We start from the raw sequence: 13,549 nt of genomic DNA on the forward strand, positions 1-13,549 counted from the left end.
TGGGATTGTAGTTTGGATTTGGGAGTAGAAGGTAGTAAGAGGTTTGATGGAAGGGGAAGTTGAGTTGGAGATGAGTTGGTGAGAGGAGGAGGGTCTTGGGATGGAAGATATGGAAGAGGCTTGATTATGGTAAGGAGTGTGTTACTTGCTAGTAGCATTGGAGCTGTTGTAGGGCTTGCTTTGCTGGTGGTAGTGAGTGGGACTGCAGTGAATGGAATAGTGGTTCTGTGCTGAGAGAATATTCAGCTGTGCTGGGTAAAATAGATTCTGGGGGATATGCGACTTGCCTCTGTTATATAAGAGATAACACTTACATTCGAGTCCGGGATGACACCAGAACTCATCCCGAGGATATTCAGCAGGGGCTGGTTGATTGTATAAGTAATTTCATCTATGCCTTCAACACGGTGTTGGCTAGGAGAGACTACTTATTGGCAGTAGAGGTGGGAAAATCAATTCGGGGATATATTACTGGCCTAAACTAACCCACAAAACCGGGCCAACATCATCCAGAATGTCGAGTTGAAGGAATTAACTGATATCAAGCACCAAAATACATTCCATCCTTCCCATCTACCTCCCCATGCAGCAATTCTCTCAATGCCTCATCAGCACCAACCAGCTCCTCTACCTCCTTCGCAAATCCATCCTTCGCTTCCATCACCTCGTCATCCTTGGCGATCTCCTGATCCGGATCCTCCAGAACCATCCTCAGCAAATAGACCACGCCCTTCAGCTGCTGCTTTAGTTTAATCAACTCTTCCTTTTCACCCTCTTTCCCTCGTTCCGCAGCCTCCTCGTCAGCCACGCTAAGCCAACATGCCGCCACGGCACCTAGAATCCCCCCTCTCCAGCGCCAAATCCTCGGGTGTGCATTCAAAATCACCGCTCTAGTAACAGCCACTCCTGCCAATAGGAGAGGTGGATACGCCGTCCCGAAGGGATTAGACAGCGTACTGTAGATGAGCGGGATGATTTCCTGTAGGTACTTTGTTGTGTAAACTGCGAGATCGAAGATACTATCGTGTATCTTGTCTAATAAAAGAGTAGACAATTTCGGGTGCGGGAACGAGGACAGCGTAGATTGTGTCCCGCTAGAAGGCGTCAGGGTGCTGATGTGGTGGAAAGAAGGGATGAGGTTCTCGCGAAGGACTTTCGTTAGCTCGGTAGTGTAGGTTTGTTTATCGTTGGGTAAATAGCTGGTTTTGAGGAGTAAGAAGAGGGTTGGATAGGCTGTGCTTAGCAAACGGATGGAGTCGGGTTCAGGGGTTATGGTAGGTAGGGAGAGGAGACATGGTTTGATGGCATCGATGAAGACAGAGGAAAGGTTGGTACGCTTCAAAATATCGCATTTGGCTTGCTGAATGGGTTTCAGAAGATAGGTAAGAAGAGTGCAGCCGTCGGTTTTGTTAGGGTTGGTTTCATCGTCAATCAGGGCGAGAATTGGTGGGACGAGGAGGGGGAAGTGGGATTCCAGACGGCTGATGTCTGGCGCCTGGAAGCTGTTAACGACGAATAAATGTGGTACTTTGAGAGGGGATGTACCTGATATTGTCTTAGGATCCAGGCAAAGACGGTCGTCGCGTAGACGTCTGATGATCGCCATGGTTTCGACTCAGGGTCAAGAATGCTGGTATCAAATCTGGGAAGAGGAATGGGGTGCATGTCCTTGCGACCTGCTGCTGTGATGGCGGGGTTCCTGGTCCTTGTGAAGAGGGGCCGAATTGTGTCCTTGAGGATGGTTTCAAGGACAGCCCAGAACGATGCCTCTGGTGTCGGAAGCGATGTTGTGCGAAACCTTTCAAGAATGGCAGTGGACGCCGTGTGTGACTCGGCTGTTGTCCACGGATCTGCATCGGAAGTAAAGCTTGCCAGTGCGAGGATAATGTTTGGCACGTCGGCTGCTTTATGCACTGGAAATAGGGAGTCCAAGGCCGCAATCACCGCTATCGACAATGATGATCTCAGCTTGTCTTCATGCATAAGAGCGTTCTTCTCTTCTGGGCTATGTCAGCGTATTTGAATATGTGAGAGGGGAAAGCCCTCAACTCACCACTGGGCTCTTCCATAGATTCCGCATACACTGCAGATGGTAGGGCATGCCTACTCGCCCAGGCATAGATGTGGTTTGCTGCGGCGACATCAGGCTCTGATAATTCATTGGAGTTCCGAAGTCTCAGGAACTCCCGCGCAAGAAATAGGTCTTCAGTTGCCTGTCGTCCTCAGTTAGCATTGCTGCCTCAGTGCGATATCAAAACGGCTTATCATACAGTTGCATTATCTTTGTCCTCGTGGGCTGAGATGGTGTCCCATAAACGGTCCAATTCTCTAGGGACGACGATATTATCCAGCCGCGAGTCTGGGATGTGCGCATCACCGCGACCTAGGCACTCACGCGCCGCCGTTTGAAACTCTTCCATAGACACGTCTATGTACCTCGCTATCTACAGAAACGTGTTTATTTGTTGAACTGACAGTCAAGATGTCCATAGAAAGGTAGCTTCGGGCCACAGGTGACTCGGAGATCCATTCGCCGTCGACAACCGAATTTCTCGAGCGGTAAGAAACGGGAGCCGAGAAACGGTCCTTACATTACCCAACCAGACATCGTTCTGCTGCAACTTATTACTATATAAGTATAAGCGGTTTCTTTCATTCTTTTTCTCATCTATCAGTAATTCTTACCGTTTCTATCCAAGATCTGTCAAAGAATAAAAGGAAAGAGGAAAGAAAGAACAAACATGACTAATCATTTAACGGAGTATATATTCCTGGGTCTTACCAACTTTACCTGGCCGGTTCAGAATGAATCTTTGCGAAATACCAAATAAGGATACAATCAATACAACTTATGCTCTACTAGATTAAAATGAGGTAGATAATTGCACACTTTATTAACCAGTGACTATCCTATTTATCCGGAACAATGCTAAGACATCTGGTAAACATGTATATCGTGGATTAACACGCCAAACACAAGCAACTGAGAGCAGGATGTCACCCGCTATTTCAGCAAAATCAGCATTGACCTAACACATTGGAACTCTCATAGCATCGCTCCATTAATATAGAATAGACACATGACGCTGCACATGGATGATATGAGGCAGCTTTGTTTGTAATAGGGCTATCAAGTGGGATCCCTTCAGGTGAACAATGCTTCGGGAGGCGCCGTTGCTGAGCCAATACAGTGGCAAACACTAGACATGTAATGAGATGATCAGTGAACTGTCAACCTGTCAGAGTAATGTAGAAAAAATGTCTCATACGTTTTCAGGGTGCCATCACAGGTCCAAGTCTTAGCGTGGACGGTCTCTATGCACTATGGCATACTTCAGTATACATTTCCACGCGATATCGTACTTTGGGGGTATTGAGTACTCACATTCTTCTTACACTGTGAAGGATTGAGCGGACATCCAAAATTGAGTGGCTCTGCTGGGGTTGGATCCTCAGAGGAATACACGCCGCCCACCAACGAACTGGCCACATAGAACAGAAGACTGAGGTAACGCATATCTGCCTGCTTGTGCTCAATATTGCAATGATCGTGTGTATAAATGAGTTGAGCATGGGAGGCTTCGATGTTCAAAAGATATGGGATGAGATATGTATTTGTAGCCTTCATTGCATGATCAAACTGTGGACACAGTCATCATCCCTATTGCACAGGTCATATGTGGGCTCGATTGAGCTGAGGGAATTATCATCATCAGCCAGCCACCATTTCCTAAAGGTTGGTTCATGTGAGCTATTGTAGATGCAGATTGGCCTTGACTACACATGCTGTATTACCCCATACTGCACGATTGAGGTGTTTGAAGTATTATCAGGTGTGTATAGGCTGTGCCATGCCATGGACAGTGGAAGAACGAAAGGCAGCAGTCGATAGATCCGGCATGTACTGCTTGATTCAACACATGAACTAATGCAACTCGTCTGTCTGGGAACATGACCTTAGTTCCCTAGTTCAGATGTCAGGAAAATGCCAACCCTGAAGGAGGGATTGTGGTGGTTGCTACATGGAAGCAATACATCCCCTTCACCCCATGGAGATTTCCGAGCCTTACGCAAGGGACTTTTCGTGCGACTCTTCAATCAATAATACTTGCTGACGATGTCGGGTGGCCGGATTTGAGGATGTGGATGCACAAGCATATGGGATATAAACCACCCAGAAACAACTCACGAGATGTCTGGATTTCTAGCTTGCCACTCGAAACATTCTAGGTATTCATATCCACTCTGCCATGCAGCTAGGGAGAAAGATGGATTGTAAGGCATAGGGTATTTGTTGGATTTGTATTGCTGAGTACCGTCTCCAGACATCCATGTGATCCATGCTAATACTTCCTTACATTAGCTAACTAGTGGACATTGATGTGGTCTATGGATAATGGAGGATCCCTTCCCTGCCTGAGCGATCACCCTTACTCAAATTGGGTGAGGCCTTGCCGTGCGATCCGGCGCAATGAATGTGCGCATTTCGCAGTATTTCACGATCGTCATACTATATGACACAGACCTGCTTTAGATACCAGACCGAGGAAACGTGGGCCGAGAGCTTTGCTTCTATCGTTGCTAGAGGCGCCAAATGAAATCAAGGACGAAGTAGGATTCTCCTTGGATCCTCCCACAAAGCCAAGTATTGTTGAGAGGAGTGATCAACAGTGTGCGTACCCATAGAGCAGCCATGATATTTCTGTTACTATGTTGAGATGCCTAGCTCTTCCTTTCTACGGGACAGCTCTTCTAGCACCTTTTCCTTCTCGGTAACCTCCGGGTGCAACAGCTGCCATTTGATCGACATGTCCAAGGCTTTCGACATCCAAGGACCAGTCTTGCAACCAAGAGCCTTTACAATCTCTCCGCCGTTGGCGAGTGGCTTCAGTTCAAACACATCCTGTAGGTCTTGCTCTTTGATGTAGGAGAGGAAGCGGTCGTACGATTCCAGAACTGCCATCACGTAAGCATCAGTTTCTTATAAAGACAATGGGCATGGAGGAATCCTTACCGCTGGTAAACTCGCCGCCACGCATAATCTCTTGGAGTATGGAAAGAAGTATACAGAGCCTCCAGTCCTTCTTCCATGAGCGAATGTGCAGTCCGACCTGCTGCCGCACCTCTGCTGCAGTTCCATCCATGCGTCCCCCGAGGACAGCGTTCTTGATGTCGGTAATGGCCTGCCAATTATGTGCCGCATCGCCAATGACGGCGATTGTCTTGTTATCAGCTCGCAAACTGTCTCGAGCTACTTCCGCGGTCCGGGCCGGGAGAGGTTTCGCCTTGGGTCCCCTCGCAACGCGGGTTGGCACACTTGACCATGGAGCAAATGCTGCAATCATCCACGCGTAGTAGGATTCAAGTTTGTCGCGTACGAGGAAATCACGGACATTTTTGGTAGTCATGGGGTCGTCATCATGGGGTTTCAGGATCCTCCCCAGCGCATTGTATGCAAGTGCCCATGACGAGGTATCTGCTTGCGCATCATCCTGGTGGTTGGCGAAAATAGTCGGGTATAGTCCAAGGTGGTCAATGAATTGCAGTGCACCGCGGGGATCAGGACCTGGAAACTGTGAGCCACCATCAATGCTGACTTGGACGTTACAAACCTTGAAGCATCTTTTCCAGCTCCTTGCCCACCCGTTCTCTGCTAATCTTCAGCTTGAGAGCCTCCCCGATAAGTTCATTTCGCATTGCCTCCTGAGTCTCCTCTTCGATATTGTAACCCAGCCGGCTAGCAAAGCGAATCAAGCGCAACACACGCAATGGGTCATCCTGAAAGGTTTGATATGGTTCCATCGGGGTACGAATGATCCTCTTCTGCATATCCTCCAGACCTCTTTCAGTCAAATCCTCAACCTTGGACTCGTTCAGGTTATAAAAAAGCGCATTGATCGTTGCATCGCGGCGCATCGCGTCTTCCTGGGCTGTGCCAAATTCCATCTGCGGGTTTCGGCTGTCTTCCGAGTAGGTCTCCTTTCGTAAGTTCACGAGATCAATATCCAAGCCGAATATCCTTGTTGTCACTGTCTCCAGGTGTTTGGACTTCTCCGGGTTCGCCTCGATTTTATGTAGGCTGGCAATTGCATGTTTCAACTCTCCATTGGGCTGCTTCTGTCGGTACTTCTCCAAGTTTTCCGGTCTATCCATATATTCCTTGAGGAGTAAACCAAACTGATACCCAGTCATGTTGTTGATACCGACGTCCACATCGTTGCTGCCCACGCCTAAGAGCTTGTCCCGCACCCATCCTCCGGTAAATCGCAGAACCGTAGGCTCTATATCGCGGCGGCCTTCTGAAATATTCTTCTCGTGTATGTATTCTGCGACATCGAGTAAGAGCGATTTTAATGTCGATTCAAGAGCGGTGAGTTCAATGGTGGGAACGGTATTCGCGGATTGAGTCATGGTGTCTCCTGCAGCGCCCTGATGCGGGGCAGCTTCAGGTATGCGCCGTCTTTTGTTTGTTCGCTGAGGGGAGAGGCTGGAGGATCTCCGACGGCTCATGGAAGAGCTGTGCGGTACAGATGTAGACCGGAGGGTATTTATACAAGCACGGGGTATCAACGGGGAGATTCTGCGAAGAAGAAGAAATCCAATTGCGGCGGAAGCATCAGTTGGCGGAGAGAGAGGAACGGTCAGGCGGAGTAGGCGGCGCTTGGAAGGCAAGGAGGAGAGGGATGTTCTGAGCATGGGTAGCAGCCATCCCAGGATGAGTCAAATGGGCTGACGGATTGAATGTACTCTATTGAGTCATGAGATGGTCAGCCTTGTGTTCCCGATTACAAGCAGAGCGCATCGCAGGAAGAGAGTGGAGGGGATCAACAGCAGCGCCTGAACAATCAATTAATTGCCCGGCAGATCAAGTGGAGGATCATCACCGCCTTCCGAGCCGTCAACAACAACTCAATCCATTAAACTAACAATGAAGCTTGTCGCAGCTCTCCGTTCGATAACAATCCACTGGAAAGCCAGTCTGCTTTCCTGGATCACCTCGGAATTTATATATTCTGAAAAGCAGTTGTCAAAAGAGTACCTCGCCACCGTCCTGACCCCCGACATTAGCTGCCGTGAGGGACGCATTAGCCCCAACGGAGCTGCTCGCCCGACTTGCGCTCTGGGATTCGCCCGCGGTGACTTGGCTTCAACGCATCCTTACAACATTGCCGGATTCCTCCCGCCATTCCCTTTCTCCTGACAATTCGCCCCGAACCTCATCACACCACATCACTCCCTCTTTTCGTCACTCTTCCGTGGGATCACTCCCCACCCGGTCCATGGGCTCTAGGGTCAAATTCTACTCTTGTTAACAGCGCATCCCACGCAACTCGGAGTCCATGACATCGCCCGGAGATGCGGCTCCGGTCAAGCCTCCGCCGTCGTTCTCGCCCGGCGTTCCACGTATCGCATCCAAGTCGAGATATCCGAATCAGCGCCGCGACTCGTCATCGACCCTTGATGCAGACCTGGTAGACTCGAGGATCCGCTCTCCGACTCCGCCCCTGACGGCCACGACCGCAGAACTTCCGATTAGGTCCGCATCGCCTCGTGCTCCTTCTTTCCGATCGTCGACTCCACAATTAGCCCGATCATCCCTGGGATCCCCGGTAGAAGGTCGTTTCGATGGCGCGGAGGAAATTCGTTCTCTAATCATACGCTCGTTCTCCCCGGTGGTTGGAGTCTATGCATCAGCGGACACCGATGAGTTGGTACGACACAAAGGCTTCGCTGGTGGTTTCTGGGAGTTGGTTCGCCCTTTCGGCGAGAATGTGCCCGGAAAGTTGGTCATAAGGGACAGCGTGGGGTCGAGTCGTGGCTGGGAAGACTACGGGGTGCGCTTCGTGAACTTGGCCAGCAACAGCCCGCCCCCTACCAATTCGAGCTCAGGGCGAAACCCCTCCCTGGCACAGGTGGAAGAGGTCTTGGAGAAGCAATTGGGCACGACAGATGATCCGCTGGGCGGATCAATGCGCCCCAGAGATTTCTTGAATTTTCCTACAACATCCCCTCTATACAAAGTATTTCTTCGACACCTTCTATCGATATCCTCGGCCACGCCACATGAAACATTTCGACATCCAGTGGCCAGCGTCATTGCTATTAGCTCACGCAATACTGCCCCGCTTGAAACTCTCAGACAATTGTATGCGGATACGAGCAATGGGCCCAGGAGGTTGCCAGATTGGTGTAACTCTGAATACCTCCGGTACTACGTTCTCGTTCATGACGAGGATCGGGATGACATTGCCGAATCAACCAAGCTGTACGACCAAATGAAGCGTCATTTCGGGTTACATTGCCACTTGTTGAGGCTGCGCAGCAATCAGTGCGTGGTCACCGATGATGACAGTGTTCAAGTTCCTGAATGCGAATGGCTCTCGCCTACTGAGCGACTTTCGGGTGGAGCTGGTATGACTAGACCCCTGCATCTACAATACTGCACTTACTGACGATCAATAGAGCCCTTGGTTGACCTGGATAATAATGGTCTTTACCTTTTCGACTCGGATATTATGGCAATCAAGGCCTTTATCCGAGAGCTGGTTGCGCAGTCCGTCATACCATTCATGGAAAACCGAGTCGCTGTTTGGAATGACCAGGTGGCCTCCCGTAGGCGTGGTATCAGTGGCCGATTCATGTCCATGTCACGGAGATGGGCGGGGTTCGGAACTGGCTCTCGTTCCAGCCTCACATCGGGGGGAGCCAGCGGAAACTACGATGTCGCTCACGGTTACTATAGACCAGACACGCCTGAAGCCCTTCTGCGTAAAATGGCTGACTTCGCGTTCATGCTCCGAGACTGGAAGTTATCAGCATCCACGTATGAGCTTCTTCGGTCGGACTATGCGAACGACAAGGCTTGGAAATACCATGCGGGTGCCTACGAGATGTGCGCCGTAAGCATGCTTCTCAATCCGGCCGCAATGGGGACCAAGATGAAGCTCGACGGAATCGATCAGATGTTCGACACGGCATGTTATTCCTATCTTACACGGTGCTCAGACGCACCTGATGCACTTCGTTGCCTCACTTTAGCCATGGAATTGTTGAAGTCTCGTGGAGGTTCGGCAGTGGAAAGCGCCGCTCGATGGGCCATGCGGGCCATGGACCTTGGGCTTGTGGGATCCATCGGCCAGGGCCTTTTCAGCGAGCGTGTGTCGGCATGCTATGCGGCGAGGTCACCGGTGAGCGGAATGAAATGGGGCTCTCGACGTCGGAAGGCTGGAATGTGGAGTGTGTTTGCCGCCGATATGTGGCTTCGTCTGGGGAAACCGTCACTAGCATCGGCTGCTCTCGAGGAGGCGGAGCGACTATATGCAGATGTATTGGATGGCGATGGGGGATTTCCAATGCCCGAGATGCAGACGTTCGTTGACAACCTAAGACACGCCGTCAAGGTCGAGTACTTAGAAGCCCGAGGGCTAGACACAAGGGACGAAGCAGCCACTGCCGAAGCACTGGGCACGGAAGAGACCAGCGAGAAGCTGGACCGGCGCATGAATCGCAAATCTTTGATCTCGAATCCGCTGGATTCGGGCGGTCTTGGTCCGGCGCAAGGCACGAGAGATGATGACAATGCAGCCAATGACGACTTCGAACGAGCTTAGGGACGCAATTATGGTGCGACGGGCGCATAGGTTTATACAATATCATAGACATGTGTCAATTAATGTTTCTCTACGTGTTTATGCTTAGATTGGATTCCACTATCTCTATAGTCCTAACATATCCGTAGTCATCAGAGGGTAGATCCTTTCCGCCTTACAGACCGCTTAACCCGGCAGAACCTAGCGAACCTCGCTCTTAAAACCTCGGATTTAAGCGGATTTAAGAACATACAGTCCCCAAAAAAAGGCTCCGAAATCTGTTGAAAATTGGGCGGTGGCAGAAAATGATCGTCCGCTGCAGCAGAACCACCGCACATGATCACCTCTTATCGATAAGATGACCTCCCCGACAACCAACGCTAAGGACGAAGTGGCCCATTTATTGACATCAGATAGACATCCCGATACTACCTCAGTAGCACCACGCACGCACGGGGGCTATCCAGCCTACACCGACGGGGTGTACAGTTCCTTCATTGCGACTACATAATATATACCACATTTAGACATTACATCTCTTTTCTCACTGTCTCACTTTACATACTCATCTGCCGTTCGCCATAACAACCACAATGACGACCCTCCTTCAATACATCCTCTCGCAGGATTCCTTCAGAAAGTCAGTCTTTGCCCCGCTTTGACCTCCTCTCTAGCCACTTTTACTGACATATTATCTCCTGTTCGTTCCAGAAACCGCCTCCCCTCCCTCTACTCCGACTTCCCCATCCACCGCAAGACCAACCCCGAGGGATACACCACCAACATCGCAGCCTGGGAACATGCCTTAACCTCAGCCGCAAAGCACGGCTACATCGCTCCACATGGGCCCGCCACGAAGGGCAAAGCGAACCACTTGATCCTCCGAGCTGACGAGTCCTTGTTACGTGATCTGGAGATTCCGGAGTGTGGACGGCCTGTCGCACTGGGTGCCGTCTTTGTATGTTACAACCATATACAGGTTATGAGGAAAAGGGTGTGTACAGTGACTAATGATCGCTCCGCGTGATGTAGGACGAAGCGACGAGGAATCGAACCATGGTGCCTCTGCACCTTTATCGGACTAATCCGGCGAGTTTGCGCAAGCCGCAGTGGGGGATTGATACGTCTGTGTTAAGTCCATGGGCTGTCATGAGCTGGGGAATGAAGCAGTTGAAGGGCGTTGTGATTGGAGGCGAGGAGGCGACGCCGAGGTTACAGCCTCAGGAGTTGGTTCTGGTGGAGAACTTGAAGGTAGGTTGCGTTGACTTGGGTTCGGTTCGTGGTTGGAATGGGTAGGACTAATGAGGTGTGCTTATAGGAGGCTGCGGACCGTGTAGTCAAGGACGCCACGGCGAATAGTCCGTCAAAAACGGACCTGGTCTATTCTAAGGAAAGCTTCGTGAACGAGTTCGCGGGTGTTTTGGATGAAGGGAGTCGCCTGTCGGACGCGGATATGGACGTGCTGTTACTGTATATGTCCCGTGATAGCGGTGCTATTGCGTACGATGGCAAGGTATGTGTCTTTATTCCTATGTCTCAGTGTTTTATCTATACCATGTAGGATGCTAATTATGTTGCAGACCATCAAATTCAGAACCAGTGACGCTCCAAAAGATATCACAGAGCAAGATACCGCCGTCGCCTCTATCAAAACGCTCATGGCGACTATGGCCAAGCAGGTGGAAAACCTGGAGAATAAAATCACTGAGCTTAATGCGACTGCCAAAATGGCTCTGCAAAACAAGAACCGCGTTTCTGCGCTCTCGGCTGTGCGCTCTAAGAAGCTCGCGGAGCATAATCTGAAACAGAGACTGGATACCCTGATGCAGCTTGAGGAGGTATATTCCAAAATCGAGCAGGCGACGGATCAGGTGCAATTCGTGAAGGTCATGGAGGCAAGCACCGGAGCACTTCGAGGCTTGCATGCTCAGATCGGTGGTGCGGAGAGGGTCGAGGATGTGGTAGAAGAGTTGCGTGAAGAGATGTCCAAGGTGGACGAGGTCGGAAACATCATGAACGAGGCTGGTCCACAGATTGATGAGACTGAGATCGACGACGAGCTGCAGGAACTGGAGAACAAGGAGCGGGAGGAGATGGAAGAGAAGGAGGCAGAAGAGACTCGCAAGAAGCTCGCCGAACTCGACAGTCTCCAGCAGGGCGCTCAGGAAGCCGCTCGCAGAACAGCAGCGGAGCGAGCTGTGGAATCGGAATTGGAGGACCGCCTGTCTCGGATGTCGGTCGAGGAAGGTCCCAACACCACTGCTTAGCGGAAGACGATGAACAATCCTCCAGGGCCTAGGACCTGCATAATGCGCATATTCTAGGCACATACACCGAGTGCAACTAATTTTGCGCATTTGTCATTTGGCTATCGACTGAGCCCTGGAGCGTCTGCGCCTGTACCTCAGGAACAATGACGGTTTTTTCTTCTACAGGCAACCTCTCTGGGGGGTGGGCATCTTCCGCCGCATGTATGGCTTCCGTGTGCTCAACAACAGGTACACTCGAAGGCTGATACGTTGTCTGGCTGGCAAGCTGGTCGGTTGCCTGATTTGTGCCTACATTTTCTTGTGGTATCGTGGTGCGCACCTGCGCTTCGCTCTTCTTTCGCGCATTCGCAATGAGTCGCTTGAAGTCATCATCATGGCTCGTTGACCAGGCCGCCGCATCGAAGTCTTTGCGCATGACGGTATCTGTGACATCACCTGATAATTGCGCTTGGCCGCCTTGTGTACGTTCCCAGATATCCAGTTCTCGCAACAATTCCCTCTTGGACTTTGGCGTTTTGGAGTCGCAGTTGGCATTCCATAAATTCATCCACTCTGTGTGACGTCGTTGCAGAAGGGGCCTCGGGCCAGTGTTCGGTATACCCAAATCTTTTAACTTCTTTCGGAGCACATTATCTTTCAATAAAGAATAGTTTATAATGGGCAATCGTTCTGGTGTTTTATTCAGCGCGTCTTTTGATCTCTGCGCCGCTGGTTGTAACGAGCTATAGTTCCAAGTCAGAGGCAAACATGTAGACACGCTCCAGAAGATATATCTTACCCAAAATTCAGCTGCTTCGGTGGCGCAGGCTCTCCAGTGCATGTATCCAAATGTCGAAATACCGCCTCATTCTTCATCCTCCGGCTGCAGATCGGGCACGCGACTAGTCCGTCCTCTTCAGTGGCAATTAGCATGCGACGCAACTTTGCTGATGATTATACACACCTGGAACATATTCCTCATCATTACTATCCTCAATGACCTCAATCGCAACAGGATCATCCTGGGAGCCCACTCCTCGAGTTTGGGATCGAGTCCTCACGCCCTCCGCAGCAGGTCCATCTACCGCCTCGACCTTTCTCTTTTTCGGTGCTGGCTCCTCCGACTCTGCCTCTTCTGTCGCACTCCCCCGCGCAGCAGCCTTTCTCGCCAAATTTATAACACTGGGTCTAGCATTCTGAAACGCTTCAACCAGTTCCTGAACAGCCCAGTTTCGCCGCAACTTCAATTCCTGATCAGAGCTGCGACACGCGGGGCATTTGCCTTCCGTGCTTAAACACCGCCGAATGCAAAGTGAGCAGAATGTATGACTGCACGAGGTAATCACCGGATTATCGAAGAAGTCCTTGCAAACCTGGCAGCGGAGGGCGGATTCGAGAGGCGCGACGAGTGACAGTGGCGTTGGAAGCCAATCGGTCGAGTCGGGGAGGTCGAAGGTTTGGTCCATAGGGTGACTGGGTGCAGGCTGCGGCGACTATCGAGGTATCATCAGATAGACAGGTAGGTCTAGTGAGCGAAAGCAGGGTGCGGGGAGTTTCTGGGGCTGTAATAGACCGTGAATGGCAACTGGCGATCATCAAGAGTAGTTATTGTGATGGCGTCGGAGACTGGCTGCGGTGCCAAGACCCGCTGACTGATACGCGTAAAGTGCTTCCAGAACGCGTCGTCAATGTTCTACTCCGCATCGCATG

General features: G+C 50.8%; 4 protein-coding genes across 4 annotated transcripts; 2 read left to right on the top strand and 2 right to left on the bottom strand.

Annotated features, from left to right (window-relative positions):
• Nucleotides 1-541: 541 nt before the first annotated feature.
• On the bottom strand, nucleotides 542-6,411 carry BO87DRAFT_428823 (tRNA adenylyltransferase; the record flags this gene model as incomplete). Its single annotated transcript, XM_025627470.1, has 7 exons — nucleotides 542-1,495; nucleotides 1,546-2,000; nucleotides 2,054-2,213; nucleotides 2,271-2,444; nucleotides 4,760-4,956; nucleotides 5,015-5,566; nucleotides 5,613-6,411. The coding sequence occupies 7 exons, from the start codon at nucleotides 6,409-6,411 to the stop codon at nucleotides 542-544; spliced, it is 3,291 nt and encodes a 1,096-aa protein (XP_025476661.1).
• Nucleotides 6,412-6,958: 547 nt separating this feature from the next.
• On the top strand, nucleotides 6,959-9,649 carry BO87DRAFT_340821 (TRAPP III-specific subunit 85 family protein). The gene is made up of 2 exons (XM_025620674.1): nucleotides 6,959-8,412; nucleotides 8,464-9,649. Exons 1-2 carry the CDS (start codon nucleotides 7,341-7,343, stop codon nucleotides 9,609-9,611), a joined length of 2,220 nt encoding a protein of 739 aa, XP_025476662.1. The 5' UTR covers nucleotides 6,959-7,340; the 3' UTR covers nucleotides 9,612-9,649.
• Nucleotides 9,650-10,183: 534 nt separating this feature from the next.
• Nucleotides 10,184-11,857, top strand: BO87DRAFT_389383 (putative vacuolar sorting protein SNF7 family protein; the record flags this gene model as incomplete). Its single annotated transcript, XM_025624894.1, has 5 exons — nucleotides 10,184-10,230; nucleotides 10,302-10,548; nucleotides 10,623-10,841; nucleotides 10,909-11,103; nucleotides 11,171-11,857. The coding sequence occupies 5 exons, from the start codon at nucleotides 10,184-10,186 to the stop codon at nucleotides 11,855-11,857; spliced, it is 1,395 nt and encodes a 464-aa protein (XP_025476663.1).
• A 76-nt stretch (nucleotides 11,858-11,933) lies between these two features.
• rad18 (E3 ubiquitin-protein ligase RAD18) lies at nucleotides 11,934-13,305 on the bottom strand (the record flags this gene model as incomplete). Its single annotated transcript, XM_025619698.1, has 3 exons — nucleotides 11,934-12,582; nucleotides 12,639-12,753; nucleotides 12,804-13,305. The coding sequence occupies 3 exons, from the start codon at nucleotides 13,303-13,305 to the stop codon at nucleotides 11,934-11,936; spliced, it is 1,266 nt and encodes a 421-aa protein (XP_025476664.1).
• Nucleotides 13,306-13,549: the final 244 nt, after the last annotated feature.

The sequence above is a fragment of the Aspergillus neoniger genome, assembly GCF_003184625.1.
Source record: "Aspergillus neoniger CBS 115656 unplaced genomic scaffold BO87scaffold_30, whole genome shotgun sequence".
Lineage (NCBI taxonomy): Eukaryota > Fungi > Ascomycota > Eurotiomycetes > Eurotiales > Aspergillaceae > Aspergillus > Aspergillus neoniger.